This window comes from Perna viridis, chromosome 6 (genome assembly GCF_037379345.1).
Source record: "Perna viridis isolate PV_CMFRI_1.1 ecotype Kerala chromosome 6, ASM3737934v1, whole genome shotgun sequence".
NCBI lineage: Eukaryota > Metazoa > Mollusca > Bivalvia > Mytilida > Mytilidae > Perna > Perna viridis.
The window spans coordinates 49859948-49879037 of NC_142450.1; the positions used below are offsets into that span (position 1 = coordinate 49859948).

A 19090-nucleotide genomic window follows, 5' to 3' on the forward strand; every position below is an offset into this window, starting at 1 on the left:
TTTAGGCAGTTGCTATGGAGATCCAGTAACAAACCAATTGTTCATTCTGTCCTAGACACGAACTTCAGAAAATTATAGTCATTTCATTTATCATTTATTGCAATGATTTCCACAGAAAATTTGGGAATTCATTCAGAACTTTTAAGTGATATAACAATTCAGCAAAATCTGAAACCTAAAAGAGATTGGAAATAATTGTTTTTTTTTCTGCATGCATGGTAGATAGACTTAAATTACTGTCATATTGTTCCTTTTACAGAATGATACCTATTGCCATTAGATTTCTTTTCCAAAAGATATAAAGAAGTATACCATTAACTTCAATTGACAAAAAAATCACCAGCCAGGATTCCCTAACTCATACTTTCTTAATAAATTGTAATTAACATCAGACATCACTTTTGTAAACAACATGCCTCTAGAGGGAAAGCCTACATTGATGTTGCTGCCAAACTATTTCTTGCCAACCTTGTTACTATAAATATCTTTTCTAGTCTGCACCTTCATTATTGAAACAAGACCAGGGTGATAGTGATTCCAGATTTTACACAATACTCAATTTATTTGCCAAACTTTCTACAGGAGCATTGGTTTATCATATATGAGTTCAATTGTACTTTAGTCAGAATATTTACATTGTAAGAAGAAAGTGGAAGAAATCATGTTTTGTCTGTGATATACAGCTCAGTCAATTAAAACTCAACCAACAGGAATAGACAATAAAGAAACTGATGTAACAAAAATATTCCAACATTTGAAAGTGTAAAATGTAAAATGTTGAAAAAAATATTGCAAAATACTGCATTTTCTCATCACTTTACATAACTTTATTTCCTTTAACAGTCATCAAATAACTTAATTGTCTGAAATGCCAGGGAAATTATAGATTTAATTACAGCGACTGGTAACAGGCTGAAACATATCACTAATATTCACAATACTAAATGTTGCTGATTTAAAATGGCTCCATCAAATGTAAGTTTTTGTGACAAATTGTCACTTCAATGATTACATCATCAGTAATAACAGAAGAAGCAAATATGACAGAATAACTATATATGATATATTTCACTGGAGCTGAAGCATAAATAATTCACCATCTAATTATAGGAAAATCATCCATACATGGTAAAAATGGACATAAAATTCTCAGACTTCGTGTCTCCATGCAATCCTTGGTATTATGAGGTTTCTGCTTTTTCTTTGGAAACTAAAATCAATTTTCATGTTGCATGTAGAGTCTCACACTATTTGAAAGTGAACCACAGTAAAAAGTGTTATATCACAAGTATAAAATTATGTGAAAGCAACAAATTGACCAGACAATGTAAATAAGGAAGAAGCTATGGACAGGGATAGGACTGGAAGACAGGGAATGAGTGTGGGGACAAAAATAGAAGTTAGGGAGAGGGCATAGGAGTAACTAGGGATAAAAATGGGGAATCAGCACCAGAAACAAAGACGGAGACTGGGAAACAGGGCATTGAATGAGTATAAAATTACCTGCAGTATTTCTTTCCTTCGTTCATCTTCAAACTTTTTCACCTGAAAAGAAAAACCAAAACTTAAAATATTTATCTAAATGGTAATAGTATCTACTCACTGAACAAATTACTATTTGTAGTATCTACTCACCTGAACAAATTACTATTAGGTCACAAACTGAGTAAATGAACAAATTATGCATTGATGCATTATCAATTAACAAGTTTTACCACTCTGATAAACAGGACTATATCAACTGCCATACCATTTCTGACAATTAAAATAGATCATAGGTGAGAGATCAACAAACCTAAGATATACCAGGAACAGTATTAACAAATAAGGACTAGAAATCATTAATTCCACTTCCCATAGGCTTCAATGCTAATTTTACAATATTCAATGGCTTCCTTGGACTACACCTTAACTTAAACCTACGGAATATATATATTAGCATGATTCTACATATGTTACCTCACAATACTCAGAATAGCATATGAGGTTAGCAGACTTGGAATGCAGCACTGGTCACCGAAAGTAAAGGGTTTATAAAAAGCAAGGGAAATACCAGGGTTTTCACAAGATAGGGGTATACTTTAGTATTAAGACATCACAATGGTATTAAAAATTTACATTAAAAGAAGAAAAATGCCCTTATGAAATGTGCAGAAATGTTTTCCCTTGCAGAAACAGTCTTAATTTTTGAAATAACAAAAAACTTTATTCACAGCACTACAATGAACAAGGGACCATTTCGGTGTAGGACTATTTTTGTGTACATTCCAAATGCTCATTGGTTGAATTGGTGGAGTCTAACCTAAACAGTCCATTTTTGTCTTCAAAAAAATTAAATAACTATACAAGTAGCTTCTTACAAACATAGTGAATGAATGTGCAAAGTTTCAGCGAAATTTAACAAGCACTTTTTGGAATATTTGATTCTCAAATAAAGGTTTACAAAGTTGTGCAACCAAAAAAGTGACAATATTCTACACTACTGAAGTGCCTTATGTATTTGCAAGTAACTTTTTCTGAATTATCAGATAAAAAGAATCAACCAATACTTGTTTGACAATATTAGTATGAGTTAGCCTGAACTTGTGAGTATTTTCTAAAAAGAATATTGACCAAATATTCAGAATTTATATCTTACATGCCTCCCCCCTTTTCTTGATCATGTGTCAAAGCTCTAAATGTTTAAATTTTAACATAAAGTGATATATTGGGCTTGTATCTAAAGCATTTTACAAGATGTGGTCAACCAACACATATATCAAGGATAAGTGATTTTTATATACACTTTTTGAAAAATAAATAATATTGCTGAAATAATACTCTTTAATAATTTACTTCACATTTTACCAACATATGGTACCACAGCCGACAAATAGCCACAATGAAGAAATGTCAACGACAACTACCTGATTGATGAACACAGCAACAGCATTATAAATGGATGTTTTTTTTTTGTTTTTTTGGGGGTTTTTTTTGGGGGGGGTGAATACATCTTATTTATTGAAAACTGTGAAAAGCTAGTATTGTTTTCCATCCTCTTTTTGTTACAACAGAATTTTGTTCAATAAGGATACAGAAAACACAGCCTATGGTCAACTGTGCTTCACTAAGTGAAAAACTTGACCTGATCCATCCCTTTTCATGCACTGGTTCAATTTGCAACTTAAATAAAAGGCAGAGTATATGTAATTGGAATTAACCGTCCCCTTCAGGAAAACCTTATGTAAATTTTATTTCAGATCAAAAACAAAATATTCCAACCTTTAAAGTAATCCACAGTTGATATTCAGAGAAAACCTTTCCTGTCATTAAGAGAGAACAATCGCACCAGCACATTATTTTCTCCTCAGAACTTCAAATAAATTGAACTTGTATTGATTGTTGAGATACCTACAATGTGCTGGGGATGTAATGATTACAATTAAGTTTGATTATAGCATGCAGTTGTTTACCTATAGTTTCCTGTGGATCACACAATCAGCCCATTAATTTTCCTGGCTTCACGATTGATTTCAGTAAAATATTAATGACAGACATGCTTAAGGGCGGCTCATTCACAGGAATCATACATACATCTTCTATAATGTTTTACAACAATTCTATCAAGTCTACTACACTATAACATTTCTATGATTACATCACATCTACCCCAAAGAACTTGAGATAAAGGATACTACAGACACGGTGAAGTCAGCCTCATATATTGATCTACACTTAGTGATCGAAGGTAAAGGAAAACTTATAATTGACCAAACTTTACAACAAATGTGATGACTTTTCATTCAGAATTGTCAACATTCCTTTCATCTGTGGCAACATCCCTTCAGCACCTGCTTATGGACTTTTTATATTACAATTCATACGTTATGCCAGAGCATGCCTTAACTATGCAGACTTTTTGTATTGCGCTGGACTCCTTACAATCAGACTTCTGGAACAGGGTTATTTTACTACAAGATTGAAGTCATCACTACAGAATTTTTATGGTCATCATCATAAACTTGTGGATCATAACAGTGTATCCATTTGCACCATGAAAACTAATTTATTCAACGGGTCATAGTTTTCCTTCCCTTGTTTGTCTACCCCGGACATGACTTTTTATGAGCAACTTGGCAGGTGTTTCTAGAAAAGCAGAGGACGCTTACCCTACCAGTGCACCTGGTCCATGCTCCCAGTTTTCAGTGGAGTCAGAGTTGCTAATTAACTTTTGTTACTTTGTATGTATTATTTTAGTTATTTTATTTTCTTTGTTGTGTATGTCTGTTTTCCATGTCTGGTCTTTGTCTCTGGATTACATTCTTTAGATTTCCTCTAGACTCTTGATTTCCTTGATTATTCTTAGACACTAATGATGAAACTTCTATTTACAACTAATTCAGCTTCCTTCACAACAACAAAAGAAATCCAAAGAGTTGGATGAAGTCACCTGCTAACTGTTCCTATACCAAAGCTGATAATGATGCAGAGAAAACTCTGGTATAAGTTTAAAGGGAAATGAACTCAAACAAATCAGTTTGTGGTAAACAAACTAAAAAACATGTACTCCTGTAATATTTATAGAGATGAGAGAAGAAATGCAGTGTTATCATGTATAATGGCAATAAATACTTTAGAGCTATCATATGTAAATCTATCCAGTTGTGCTCTATATTACATATAAGAACATGTTTCCCTGTTATCTGAATAAAACAATGCCTAATCTAACATTCTCTTTGAAAATGATGACTAAATTTAAATGATAACAAATCTGAATAATACATGTACATCCTTACATTAACTTCATTGTCAGTGAGTACTAGGTAATTCTACATTGATTTTCTGGAAATTTTATGAATAAAAACAAAGTCGCAATAAGTTAAAAAAAAATTATGACAACAGTTGATTTAAATACTTTCAGTTAATCTGAAAATATAAAGTTTCTGGTCAGCTGTTATCCGTCCTGTACTAAATGAAAATAATGCCTTGGAGAGTTGTATTACAAGCATCAGGTGGAATGTAATAAAACACCACAAAAGTACTATAAAGACAGCTTGACACCACCTAGAATGTTCTTTGTACCAAGGAATTACTTCTCCTGTTGACCATACAGCAGATGTACTTCCCTGAGGGATAGTGGTATATCATTTAATCATAAGAGCAATCAACTGATTACAACTGATCACAGACAGAAGCTACACATACATTACACAGATTGTTACTGTGATAGACAATCTGATAACCATGAAATTACCTACTTCCCATTTGGAAGGCATCATATGATTATAGGCTTTGCCTATGGGGGATGGAGCTATTTCCTCTCAAATAACATTTGACTTTGTTGAAAATGTGCTGTGTTGATGATATATTGTTGATGTCTTGACCACCAGAATATACAAGACTACCTGTAACACATGCAGTGTGTCTTTTTGTAAAGTTCAAACAATTAGTCCTTTCCAAAATACATCACTTCTGACAGAACGATTCTGAGCCACTTATGTTTCAGAGTATCTACACATGACATTACTGATGCTCCATTTGTCACAGTGGACAATCTGGTTCTACTGAACTAACTATAAATCTGTTTTACAGTGTACAGTGATGTGCAGTGATGTGCAGTGATATTCTTTTTGAAGGTTAGGAGTAGGATCAATTCTACATCCACTACAACACCATTACAATTAAAATCTTCTTAAAACCATATTGTCATTCTCAGCCATTCTATCGCACTGTTTACATTTTAAACATTTACAACCAAAAGTACTCCTCTAAGCAAGTGGCCCACACAAGGTAAAAACTAAGAAACTCAATTTATCAAGCCAGCCTAATAAAAGGATTAAAATAAAACAATTCATCAAAAAAGCAAAAAGCATAGACAGTCACTAAAAGAACTGCCTCTTCACTGAAAAACTATAAATTACTCAAATTTCAATTTAAAAATTGTCAATAGTGATATTTTGTCATTTGACACTGATTCTAAACCACTGAGACAAAAATTACAGGCAATTTACTTTTTTCTCTTGGCTTTAGTCAAATCTGCAGGAATCTTGAATTTCCCAATTACTGATATTTGAAATGGAGCCGGTTATGCAAGTGTCTGTAAAATATTAGCCATCAGAAAGCATGGCTTGTGGTTGATATTTCATCATCAGATTGAATTTCAAGTTCTTCCCAAATAGGTTCATTAATCAACAAATAACTTGTTAGTGCCCATTCACTTTCAAATGGCCTCAGATTTATTTTTTTACAATTCTAACATAAAAAGCCATAGAGTTTTGTAGAAAAAATATTAATGACTTTAATGGATGATGCAATATTTTACAGTTGACAGAAGGAGATATGGAACTAAGCCTGGAAATTTATCAGGAGGCATTTCCCAGATAATTTCTCCATTTCCTTATTTGTAATGTCTGGAACATCTGGAATATGTTGAACTGATAACATCATCCACTCACAAGGTAGAGTTCTCTATTACTCTATGAAAACGGAAGTATATACGAGCAAAAGAATGGACACCCCTATCTTTATATACCCTAAACTTTGCATCCAGGGGTATAATAAAAAGATGGTTGCACAAGGAGATAAAACTAATTTGTCACAGAACAATAAGGCAACTAAGATATCCAACAGCTTTAACCAGATGTCCAACGATAAGTCAGAAATGTCTTCTTTTGTAATCAACTGACACTTCCCTAAGAAATCCATTCCCAGAATTTCCCTCTATAAACCTATTCCCGAATTTTCCTATATGTGCCAAGATTTTCCTCTATATAAAAACCTGTTTCCAGATTTCCCTCTTTCACACATTCCTGAAATTTCCCCCATGGATATGTTCAAAGATTTTCCTGAATCCCATTCTTCAACCTTTTCCCAGATTTCCCTCTTTGTAAAATTTTGGTACGAGTCCATATTACATGTTCCTAGAATTCTCTAAAAAAAAAAAAAAAAAACCTCCATAACATGTTTCAAGATTTCTCACTATGGACATATGCCAGGAATTCCCTTCATCCCACTTTAAACATGTTCCAGGAATTCCTTTCATCAAGGAGTAAATATAATATGTCACTGAGTAAAAACCTTAAGGAAAGATAACAAACTTTACAATTGTAAGACAAAAGAAATATTACAATCTTCCATGTTAATTAGACTTTATGTCTGGCAAATCCAACTTCATACTTGTCCTATAGTTTTCATGGAACAATAAAATGAGATTTCTCTGTGTATCTCATAACTCTCTTCTGTTCAGAGAGAAAACACAGATTTTAATGACTGAGATACATAAAGTACAATTACATAGAAATAGTTGTCATACATGGAATTAATGTGTAAAAGTCTCTTAAAGCAAAATAATACCAGAAACATCTAAAAGAGTTCAGCATGAAACTTGAATATCTTAAATGTAATCTAAAAATAGACTGTAATATTTATTGCTTGCAAACTAAATATGTCAGATTCAAGCAAAATTTGATCTGGCTATGTTGAGGAATGCTAAATGTATGCCAAAAAGGCTGCTTTTTACTACAAATACTTTGTGAAGACAGCGCTTGGGTAAAATGTTGGCTTCTAATTGATAATCCACCACCTACAAATTAAGGATAGGTGATTTGATAAAAACATGCCAAAGACTATTCCATTAAATAATCTACACACTTTGGTGTAGTTTGGCAAACTTTGTAACAACCAAATGGTTAGCTCATCCTATCCCTAAATTAAATCAGGTACAGTTCCAACAAATGGCTACAACTTAAATGGTTTGTTCTTAGTAAATTTACAAGAAGTTTACATATTTTTTTTTAAAATGAGCTTACAGGATACTCCCATACCCACCTTTGTAAATAAATGATAAAAATATTAACAGCTGTAAAAAGGAAGTTGATGATGTTTCAATCTGAAATAGAATCCTATATGGCAAACCTAAACATTTGTCAAAAAGAAAACTGTAACACTAAAGTTGTGGTCAGAGAAACAGATGAAGGGGAAGATACAGCTAACTGGAGGCTCAAGAGAGCCTGAATTGCTCACCTGGTTAACCATTTGCTTATTTGAAAAACTTGAGGAATGAGACAGGCTAAGTTAAAATCAACTAAATTGTCAAATGCAAGAAATGCTTTTCATAGCATTTTCATAACCACAATTTTGCTAAAGGCAACAATTTTTGAATTTTTTCTCAAAAACCTGTCTTATGACCCCTAAGTTCCATTTTTAGTATAGGCAGCCATATCTATTCACGGATTAAAAATCACAACAGTCATTTTGAGCACAATACACTAAAGAACTATTATGCTTATTTTCATTCAATGATCCTAAATGGTTTTAGAGAAGATTTTCAAATTTGCACATGCAAAAACAAAAAAAAAAACTGTTTCAGGGGCCATAACTCCTACATCAGTTGACCAATCGTTTGGAAACTTTTGGTATTGGTCCATCTCATGATGCTGAACAATATTACACATGCCAGAAATTTGCTAAAGGCAACAGTTTTTGCGTTATTTACGAAAAACTGCCATCTGACACCTATGTTCTATTTTTAGTAACGGCAGCCATGTTATTTCATGAATCAACAATCGCAATGGTTGTTATGTGTGGGATACCCTAAGGAACATAAATGCCAACTTTCACTGAATTCTGTGCAATGGATTTTGAGAAGATTTTCAAAGTTGCACATGCGAAAAATGCCCAAAAAAAACTGTTTCAGGGGCCGTTACTCCTACATCAGTTGACCAATCGTTTTGAAAATTTTGGCATAGGTCCATCTCATGATGCTGAACAATATTACCCTGTTGCCAGAAATTTGCTAAAGGCAATGGTTTTTGAGTTATTTGCAAAAAAACTGCAATCTGACCCCTATATTCTATTTTTAGCCGCCATGTTTTTTCATGGATAAAAAATCTCAATGGTCATTTTGTGCAAAACACCCTAAGTAATAATCTTGCCAAGTTTAAAACCTGTCAGTCCAGTAGGTTTGGAGAAGAAGATTTTTTAAAATTTGTCCACAACAACGACGGACGCCAAGTGATGGCATAAGCTCACTTGGCTTTCAGGTAGGTGAGCTAAAAAGGGGGTATAACAGAAGTTTTTACAATAATAGACAGATCTTTAAGTTTTACTTTATCTCTGAAAGTGGAAGGTTTTTATTTTTCATTTCTCACCTTGATAAAGTTCACCTGATCACATATTAGCTGATGTACTTAAAGAAACCAGGAAATATTTGCCAATTTGTGCAACTTGTCCTTTGAAGAATTGTTTTCGCTGCTGATTCAGTATTTAATACAACAGTTTATCTTCACTATAAGAACATCTCAACAAGATTGCTGTAATTTTTTCGCTGATCAACTTTTATCTTAATAATAATCTTGACTAAAGAGCAATGATTTTGCTGAAACATTATGTAAGAGCATTACAATTAAGTTGCTAAATACAACCTGAAATAAAAGAAGAAATTCTTCTGATATGTGTTTACCAACAGGAAGTAAAATTCCATGGACAGGTTAACAGGTGGAAAAACATTTTTCTGACACAGTCAGTATAGTTTCGCTTTTTACCCTTTGATCTTAAGGACGCTCTTCAATGGAAATGCAAGTCACCTGATCGCAATCCTGTTTCCCAATTGGCCAAATACTGATAACTGGCATTCGAAAAAAAAAATGTATCGAAAATTTGTAATTGCATGCCATGTGTTATTTTTTTAAAGAAATGTAGAAACTTAGAAATAAAAAAAAAGAAATTATTACTGCATTGGCTATCTTTTTTTAAAGATAGCACTTGTTTTTTATTAATATTATTTAATCAATGTTACTTCACTTCATGCAAAAGTGACGGTTTGAGAAGCAAACTCAACACAATGTCACATAAAAAGCCGGAAATTACTAGACTTGTTACATTCTGCCAGATATTTACCACCAAATAGAAGTTACACAGTGGATAAACCAGTTCCACTAGGTACATTCTGCCAGACATTTACCACCAAATAGAAGTTACACAGTGGATAAACCAGTTCCACTTGGTACATTCAGCCAGACATTTATCACCAAATAGAAGTTACACAGTGGATAAACCAGTTCCACTCATTTCCTTTGTTTAAACAACATAGAGTTAGTCACAGAGAAAATTCTCTTTATGTTTTGACTATATCAGCTGGTAATAAATTATAAAGCACTTAGTCTCCTGGTGGTTTATTTACTATCTTATAAAATTATTATTACTGCACATTTACTGAGCTAGAGCTATTGCATACAGATTATTACTGAGACTTATTCAATATTTACACATATGAGGGGAGGGTTGAAATTATATCTTGTTAAACACTTACAGACATGAAATTTTTTTTTAATTGTTTCTCCTAAGATCCTGTTTACCACGACCAGAATCTCAAGATCTGGCCAGAAACTGACTTCAGCATCAGATTGACCATCAGAGATCTGATTCAAGGTCTTGTTTACTTAATAAAATCAAAACATTCTGACAATAAATCTACAGAAATGTAATACCCTTCATCAATTCTGGAATATTTTGCTCTACAAAACATCAAATTAAGTCCCAATCCAAAACATATGATACTCCATTTTAATATACAACAAATAGACTTAAGTTATTTGCCTCCAAACAAATGACTCTAGACATTAGTTACTATATAAGAAATGTCATTGTGATTCTGGTTTCTATCCTTGCTATATAATTGTCTAAATTAAGTCACCACTTGAGAGAAATGGTTTGTTGTAGTTGGAGATTTCTGCCTCCACTGAGCAGTATCGATGTCCCTAAGCATATCTGACATGATACATTCTATAAGTATAGACAAGAAAATTATAGACTATGTGTGATTTACTGTTCTTCCTAAGAAATAAGTGATTTTGTACTCTAAGACCATGATATAGGGGCAGGTTCAAATAAGGTACAGCATGGTAAAGACATTGTAAAAACAAACAAGGAGTCATCTGACAACTTTGATTCCTTGGAGACTTTTCTAGGCCTTACAATAAGGATCATTTCAGCAGTTGAAAGAACTTGGCTGTATATGCAAATATTACTGTCTGTCCCCTCTGTTCTATTTTTTTGTAATAGCTGCCATGTTTTATGCCAGATCAAGAATCCCCACCTCAGTTCTAAGCAGGATACCCCAAGGAACATTCATAAATTTGACCACAGATAGATCTCATCATGCAGAACACTTTAACCAATTGTCAGAATTTGGCTAAACCTAACAGTTTTGAAGATATATGCGAAAAACTACTGTTGGACCCCAATGTTCTATTTTTAGTAACGGATGCCATGTTTTTCCACAGATCAAAAATTCCCACACCAAATCTATGCAGGATACCCAAAGGAACATTCATACCAAGTTTGATTCCAATTGGTCAAGTAGTGTCAGAGGAGAAGAGTTTTGAAAAATTGATGTCAACGACAGACGCCAAGTAATGGCAATAGCTCACATGGCCTTCAGCCAGATGAGCTAAAAAGCAGAGGATACTTACCCTACCTGTGCACCTGGTCCATGCTCCCAGATTTTGGTGGAGTCAGGGTTGCTCAATTGCTTTTGTTTTTTTGTACATGTTATTTTGGTTATTTCATGTTCTTTGTTGTGTGTGTCCCTTCATTACTTTCTCTTACCCTTTTCTCACCACTGGGATTCCATGAAGTTTTCTCAATATTTACCAGTTCTGTGACTTGCTGGGTAATCATATTAACCTTACTAACCATTAACACTCACCACTTCTATGGCATGCTGTGTAGTTATCTTCCCTTCCTTCACCATTAACATCAGGGCCATTCTGTCATCATCTGACATGGTGATTTCATAAGCATTAGGGTCACCTGTTAATATAGAACTGACCCAGTGATTAAGCCTTCAGATTTCCGAAAATATCATGCTGACTCCTGAACTAAAATACAGCAGTGTAAAATACAGCACTGTAAATAATGAGTAAAGAGCAACTAAATGTCTTTATCATTGTTTTTGTAAGCTCACTGAATCCAAAAATTACTATTGGCTTTTATTTGAATTCTGACTATTAAAGTTTCTTTATTCTAGAATATTCACTATGAATTCTGACTATTAAAGTTTCTTTATTCTAGAATATTCACTATGAATTCTGACTATTAAAGTTTCTTTATTCTAGAATATCACTATGAATTCTGACTATTAAAGTGTGGAGTTTCTTTATTCTAGAATATTCACTATGAATTCTGACTATTAAAGTTTCTTTATTCCAGAATATTCACTTTGAATTCTGACTAATAAAATGTGGAGTTTCTTTATTTCAGAATATTCACTTTGAATTCTGGCTATTAAAGTATGGAGTTTCTTTATTTTTGAATATTCACTTTGAATTCTGGCTATTAAAGTGTGGAGTTTCTTTATTCCAGAATATTCACTTTGAATTCTGACTATTACAATGTGGAGTTTCTTTATTCCAGAATATTCACTTTGAATTCTGACTATTACAATGTGGAGTTTCTTTATTCCAGAACATTCACTTTGAATTCTGACTATTACAATGTGGAGTTTCTTTATTCCAGAACATTCACTTTGAATTCTGACTATTACAATGTGGAGTTTCTTTATTCCAGAACATTCACTTTGAATTCTGACTATTAAAGTGTGGAGTTTCTTTATTCTTAAGGACATAAATGTATACATGAAAGTATTTTCTACAGGTATGCACCTTCATGTTGTCTAAAACCCTGTTTTCTTCCTGATCGTCTGATACCAATATTACGGAAGAGTTTACCCAGAGTTCCAGACTTCTTGTTGTCTCCAATCGTCTTATCTGAAACAGACAGAATGACTAAGTAATAATATCGCCCTTTTATAATGGCTACTTCACACTTTAAAATAAGAAAGATACAAAGTACTTAACTTGTATATATCATTTCTTCAAGGGTTCTCTACAATATTATTATCTGTATACACCCAATAAACAAGTAAGGAGTGTACCTACTCCTAAATCTTATAAAGCTTTTATAGCATCTGTAAAGTGGAAATATTATAGTAACTGGATCTTGTTTCACTAAGCCGTCCTTAAGTCTGTATCATTTCCTTAAACTTTCTATTTCTAAGGTGAGGAAAAGTGTTTCCTGGTATCCAGATACAAATTTTTATAGCTCCCTGTTAGGTAATGATGCAACTTCTTTTTGTCATATTAAAAGATTTACACACATATGCTATAACCTGAACATCTATGTATTGTTCTTAAAACATTGAAATGGTTGGTTTATTCACCATCAAAACAGTCACAGTTTTATATAATGAAACTAACCGATTCAATATTTTTTGCTTATACAGTGTAAATGTATTTAATTTAAAATTAACCAAGAATTCTTCAGAAAAATATTGCAAAACAAAATATATTTCTTAGATAAAAACAAAGCAGAAATAATAACAATGTATATACAACAAACATTTTACTGATAATAAAAAGCTGAGTAAAGAGTGATAATTAGAAGCAGTTTATGGAGAATTAGTTTAATTAAACCTATAACAGTAGAAAACATATATATAAACCAGCAGTGATAACTTAAATCATTACAAATACAAAATATAACATGGAGAGCTTTAGTTAAAATAAGGCTGAGGATCAGAGCTCGTAGTAAAGCATGTTAAAGCAATCATTACTGCAACACGAAATAATTAGCAACAAAACACAGATGCCTTATTATCTTAACAAGGCCAGGTATACTACTGGAGATGCTTTATTATTGTAACAAGGCCAGGTATACTACCGGAGATGCCTTATTATTTAAACAAGGCCAGGTATACTACCCGAGAAGCCTTATTATTTTAATAAGGCCAGGTATACTACCGGAGATGCCTTATTATTTTAACAAGGCCAGGTATACTACCAGTACCTGCCTTATTATTTTAACAAGGCCAGGTATACTACCGGAGATGCTTTATTATTTTAACAAGGCCAGGTATACTGCCGGAGATGCCTTATTATTTAAACAAAGCCAGGTCTACTACCGGAGATGCCTTATCATTTTAACAAGGCCAGGTATACTACCGGTACCTAATATTTTGGTTTATGCCCAAGGGGTATTTTATTAAATTTTATATTGCAATTAAATTCAAAGCTATATATTTTGTTAAACTATTCTATGAAAAGAAGCAGTATATGAAAGCGACTCTGTATAATGAAGCAGGTTACTAGCTCACTCCATTACCTGATATAACCTTTGGTATACAACATATTCCTATACAATACAGATAAAACATCTATCAGGGGATTACTCTGGGTCAATATTCTACATAGAACATCTATCAGGGGAGGGATTACTCTGGGTCAATATTCTACATAGAACATCTATCAGGGGATGGGATTACTCTGTGTCAATATTCTACATAGAACATCTATCAGGGGATGGGATTACTCTGGGTCAAATTCTACATAGAACATCTATCAGGGGATGGGATTTGCACCACTATGGGTCAAATTCTAGATAGAACATCTATCAGGGGATGGGATTTGTACCACTCTGGGTCAAATTCTATATAGAACAGTGGGTATACATAAGGACCATCCAGAAATTGCTGAACAATAACCATTTTATGCAAGTTCTCTATGGCTGAATGCCTTGCCTTTCATTGGGACAAACTTCTCATGGACTTGAACATTTAACTATCTTATCTTGTACAATGTAAAAGGGCAGTATAAAACCTGGACTGTACACAATTAAGGGGTGTTTAACTTGTATAATTTATTTCATTGATTTATTTTATATCAAAGGTCAAATATACATGTACACTGTCATGTAGTTTAGTTCTTTTAAACATTTAAATATTTCTTGACCTAAAAATTAGGGTCCAATTCCCTTTTTTGCATTGACCTCCCTTTTTTCTTACCTTATATAAAAGGGGGTGGTTATAATAACACCTAATAAAACAAGTTTTACATCACAGCAGACTTTATGTGCCTGTCCAGAGTCAGAAGATGTTGGTCAATAATGTGTCTTTGTACTGTTATATAACTTTTCAGTTTAATTTTGAAAAAATTGTAATTGTTTTGTTACCATGGATTTGATTACTTTTGTTGCCATGGCCTTTCAGAGCCAACTAAAAGGTGTCTTTACACTTGTTGAAGACTTTGTGCAGATCTCTGAAAGTATTTAGGTTATATACTGGTGCAATTGTTACCATATTATTATTTACAACTGAAGAACAAACTGTCCTATCTGTACTAATAAAACTTATTTTAGAAGACATTCTCAAGTGAAATACTTTATGACATGATACAACCTTTGTGTTATCTTACAATCTGATTTCATTACCATAAGAGGTTCGTCAATTCTACAATACATCTTGGATTATAACGATATTAGATTCTCCTTTCCTACACACTATAGGAGGAAACTGATTTATATCATAAATATCTTTATAAAAATCGTAAATGTCTGTTGTCTACTTTATATAGGTGAAGCAAGTTGATCTGAAGTGGGATAAAGAGTGATATATCAGTATTAATTCAGACACTTCCATTAAAACCTATGATGCTCAGGTTTTTCCTCATTTGCCTCCTCTAAGCCTGTCTGAACTTTTGATGTTGGATCAAAGAAGACAATCATCCTGATGAACGAAGTGAAATATTAAACACCAGTCAATTTCCTTGTCATAACTTGAACAAAAATAAATTACTGATATGTATATAATTTTGTTGGAGATTGATGTCATTTCAGATACTCAAGAATCTTTAATGGAAATGAATGTAATAGCTCTATTCACTCAACTTGTTATTTATTCATCATAAAATGTGAAATGGTTGTTTTGATAGTAAACTTTTTCTTCCCTACAGAAAAACCATTTAAAATATTTATGACAAATTGTTGTCCAAGTGACTAAGACACCATTTAAGAATTACATCGGAAGTATTCTCTAACTTCCTTGAAAAATTGGATCTCCAAGAAACCAATAAATAAATGCTGAGTTTACAGCAAAAAAGCCTTCAGACAATCAACATGGCTGGATCTAAATACAAAATCTTAATAACAAAACTTCAGTTCAACAAGAAGTGGTCATCTTTTACAAAGTCCATTTTTGGTAAGAGTTATCCTTTCAAAAAGTATTTGTTTGGAGAGAAATGACCGAGACACAATAATCCTACACAGTTTATAATCAAAGCCTCCTACATTAATCCAAGTTAAAATGACTCAAATAAAATAAATCACAATATTTGGGCCAACACATCTTATAAAATTACACATAAATTCAATACAATTTATCACATATCTCAGTGCTTACTGAAGGTAGAAATTGATCACAAAATACAATTTCTCTTGAGAGAAGACTGACAACAATTTTCTTGGTGTTTGCTAAAACACTTAGCGACACTTGTTACCAAAGCTTTCTCAATATTACGCTACTTCAACTTAACAATAATTTCACACATATTCTAAAATCAATGGAGACTTTCTGCTTTGATAAAGCTGAGTAAATTTCAGTGTTTTATAACAGATCCACAAAGTATAAAAGACTTTTGATGCATTCATCATAAATATCTATATAAAGTCATCATACAGTTATAAAAGCTTTTACAGTAAAACCTCTCAATACTAATAGTCTAAACCAGACTTTATTTGAAGTTACTTCATGTCACTTCAAATGTATTATTTTGAACCTGGATAAACCAAACACATGTCTAAAGTGAATAAATTCTACAATCCGAAACAGGTTCACAGGTTTTACTGTGGAAGTTTTTACCCCCAAAAAATTGAAAAAGACTCTTTTATAAAATGAGAAGTAGATAAAAGAGAGATTTCTTATCACAAAGATTTATGAAAGGTTTACAAATTACCGAACTGATAAAATCTGGGCAAAAGGAAAGTCTATATAATAAAAGGCGATTTTGACAGATGTACAAAAATAATGTATTTATAGGACTGGTCATTGTTTCACATACTGTCACCTTAACAAACCAAAGGGACTTACATGTACATAAGTCTAACATAAGCTTTGTGAAACGATGCCCAAATAAACAAAAAAATCCCATAGTATAAAGGAATAGTGTCATCTTCTGAAGCTTTCACAGGCTTATGCTAACTCAAGCCAAGATTTAGTTTTGTCATTTATAAAAGAAGTCTATGTTATTGGCAAGTCATAAACAATGAAACTAATCTGTTAAATGTTCATGAAAATTAAATTTAAAAAAATAGTTTCCTTTTCTTAACTAATTAATCACTATTTATAATTAGGGAATTTGAATTTCCTGCACTTATGGGCACCAACATGATTGTTTGAGCTGTGACGTCACGAAGTTGGTTTGTAAAGTGAAAGTAAACAGGTAATTGATTAAGATGTCAGAAGAAAGTGCAAATATGGGACTTTCCCCTATAATTTCAACTCAAAATATACAGAATAAGAGTTGAGGCACTAAGATTAAGCAAATGTCAGACAACATTGACGTACAGTGGGATTTGCTGCTAGAAGACTTTTATGTCTGAGGAAAATCTAATGGCTATCAGTCAAATTTTTTTTTAAAACATTTCTCTTCTATCATGTGTGCAATCATAGGCTTGAAAAAGACATGGTGATCAGAAAAATAGGATCATAGAAATATTTACTGAATATTCTCTGTTTACAAATTAATATGCAGTACTTGTATCAGTACTAAACTGACTTAGTGATGTCATGAGCTATTCGGAAGCTATCAGTAAAAATCAATAAAGTCTGCTTATGATCTTCCTTCAGACAGAAATGTTCTACGAAATGGCTATCCACGTATATTTCAAAGATTTTGCATAGCCTTGTGCATCTTACAAAAGTGCATTTTACATTAAAGGTTTATATTTATTTTATTACTATATTTATTACATTTATTTTTGTTTACATGAGTATGATTTTCCATAAGAGCCTAACTTAATGCAAAGGTGGGTTTCCCTTTAATGTAAGTAATTAATATGTAAGGTGGTTAATGTAAGTAATTAATATGTAAGGTGGTTAGCTCTTGCTACCGTTCTGTTTGATAACAAGCCTTTAACATGAGTTGTGATTGATGATTAAATGCAACCCACAAATTTAAACATTGTAATATATTTTGTTTATTTTCTTTACAAACCACCACTACACACATAAGGTATTTCTCAGGTTATTGATGTTTTTTATAGTAGTACCCCCAAGAATAAGAGGAAGTTGTTTCCATGTCAATAAATAAATCTGGAATAGCACATCCAATCCAACACCTTTATAAAGAACATCAAAGACTAAGAACAAATCAGTTACTTTGTGTTAGTTCTTGTTCCAACATCAATTCCATCATATTATGAAGATTTTATTGGGAAGTTGATCGATACCAAGGGTATTAAAACTTCCCTTTTATTCCAATTAGTTTCTCCCTAACTATAAAACTTAGGAACTATTCTACAGAAGGCTTTATATCATGTTACTGATCTTGGACTATTTGTCTGCTTTCTATTCCCAGTCTCAATCATATAAGATACTCAATAGTATGATTGTTAAGTTCATATACAAAAGTGTTTTTAAAGAGAATGGTAACATAGACTGTATATGAATTTAATTTTCAATGTTAAAACATTTTGATTACAGGGTAATGTCTCTCCAACTATTGAATATTTAATGACTTCACCACTGATTATTCAAAATTTACATGTATATTGAGTTGTACATTTTATACTTATTTTGAAGTATGGTTGGAATTTCAAGGTAGTATTTCTCTGATTCTTTGTCGAGAACTTAGAAGGTTATATTCTAACTTGTATTGTTTTAAATAGTATTTTATAATTCCTCAAAAGTAGCACTAATATATTAAAGAGCAATACTATAAATACTTCTTTATAATGTGTCTGTTATATTAATTGCGTGGACTAAATTTCCAAATTTTTGGAATTGAAACTCATTAGCAGCTCAGCAGATGATAAAACAATGAAAATACTCTAAAATGGTAGAAGTCTGGTGAGATCTGTAGACACATATTACATAACACAATAAATCCATAACAAATCTACTGTTCATTTGTTTACTCTGTATATTTAAATGGGATAGATACAATTATAGTCTTGTTATATTGCAAGGAACATTCATAAAATGTTTACTCATATAATATCATATTGACTACTCTACCACTAAATTGCATTACAAATACATTTATCTATTGTGTAGAGACAG

At 32.4% G+C, this 19090-nt stretch overlaps 1 protein-coding gene across 4 annotated transcripts in view; it reads right to left on the reverse strand.

Annotated features, from left to right (window-relative positions):
* LOC148615469 (uncharacterized) overlaps positions 1-19090 on the reverse strand; it is a 75608-nt gene that overhangs the window by 22031 nt on the left and 34487 nt on the right. For 3 of the 4 annotated variants that reach the window (XM_088590370.1, XM_088590368.1, XM_088590367.1), the window contains 4 exons: positions 14140-14169; positions 12642-12746; positions 11687-11790; positions 1504-1545 (listed from right to left, as the gene is read on the reverse strand). In XM_088590370.1, the coding sequence (XP_088446496.1) occupies positions 1504-1545; positions 11687-11790; positions 12642-12746; positions 14140-14169 (281 nt within the window). The remainder of the gene's footprint in view (positions 1-1503; positions 1546-11686; positions 11791-12641; positions 12747-14139; positions 14170-19090) is intronic. The other variant, XM_088590369.1, reaches the window with a different exon arrangement.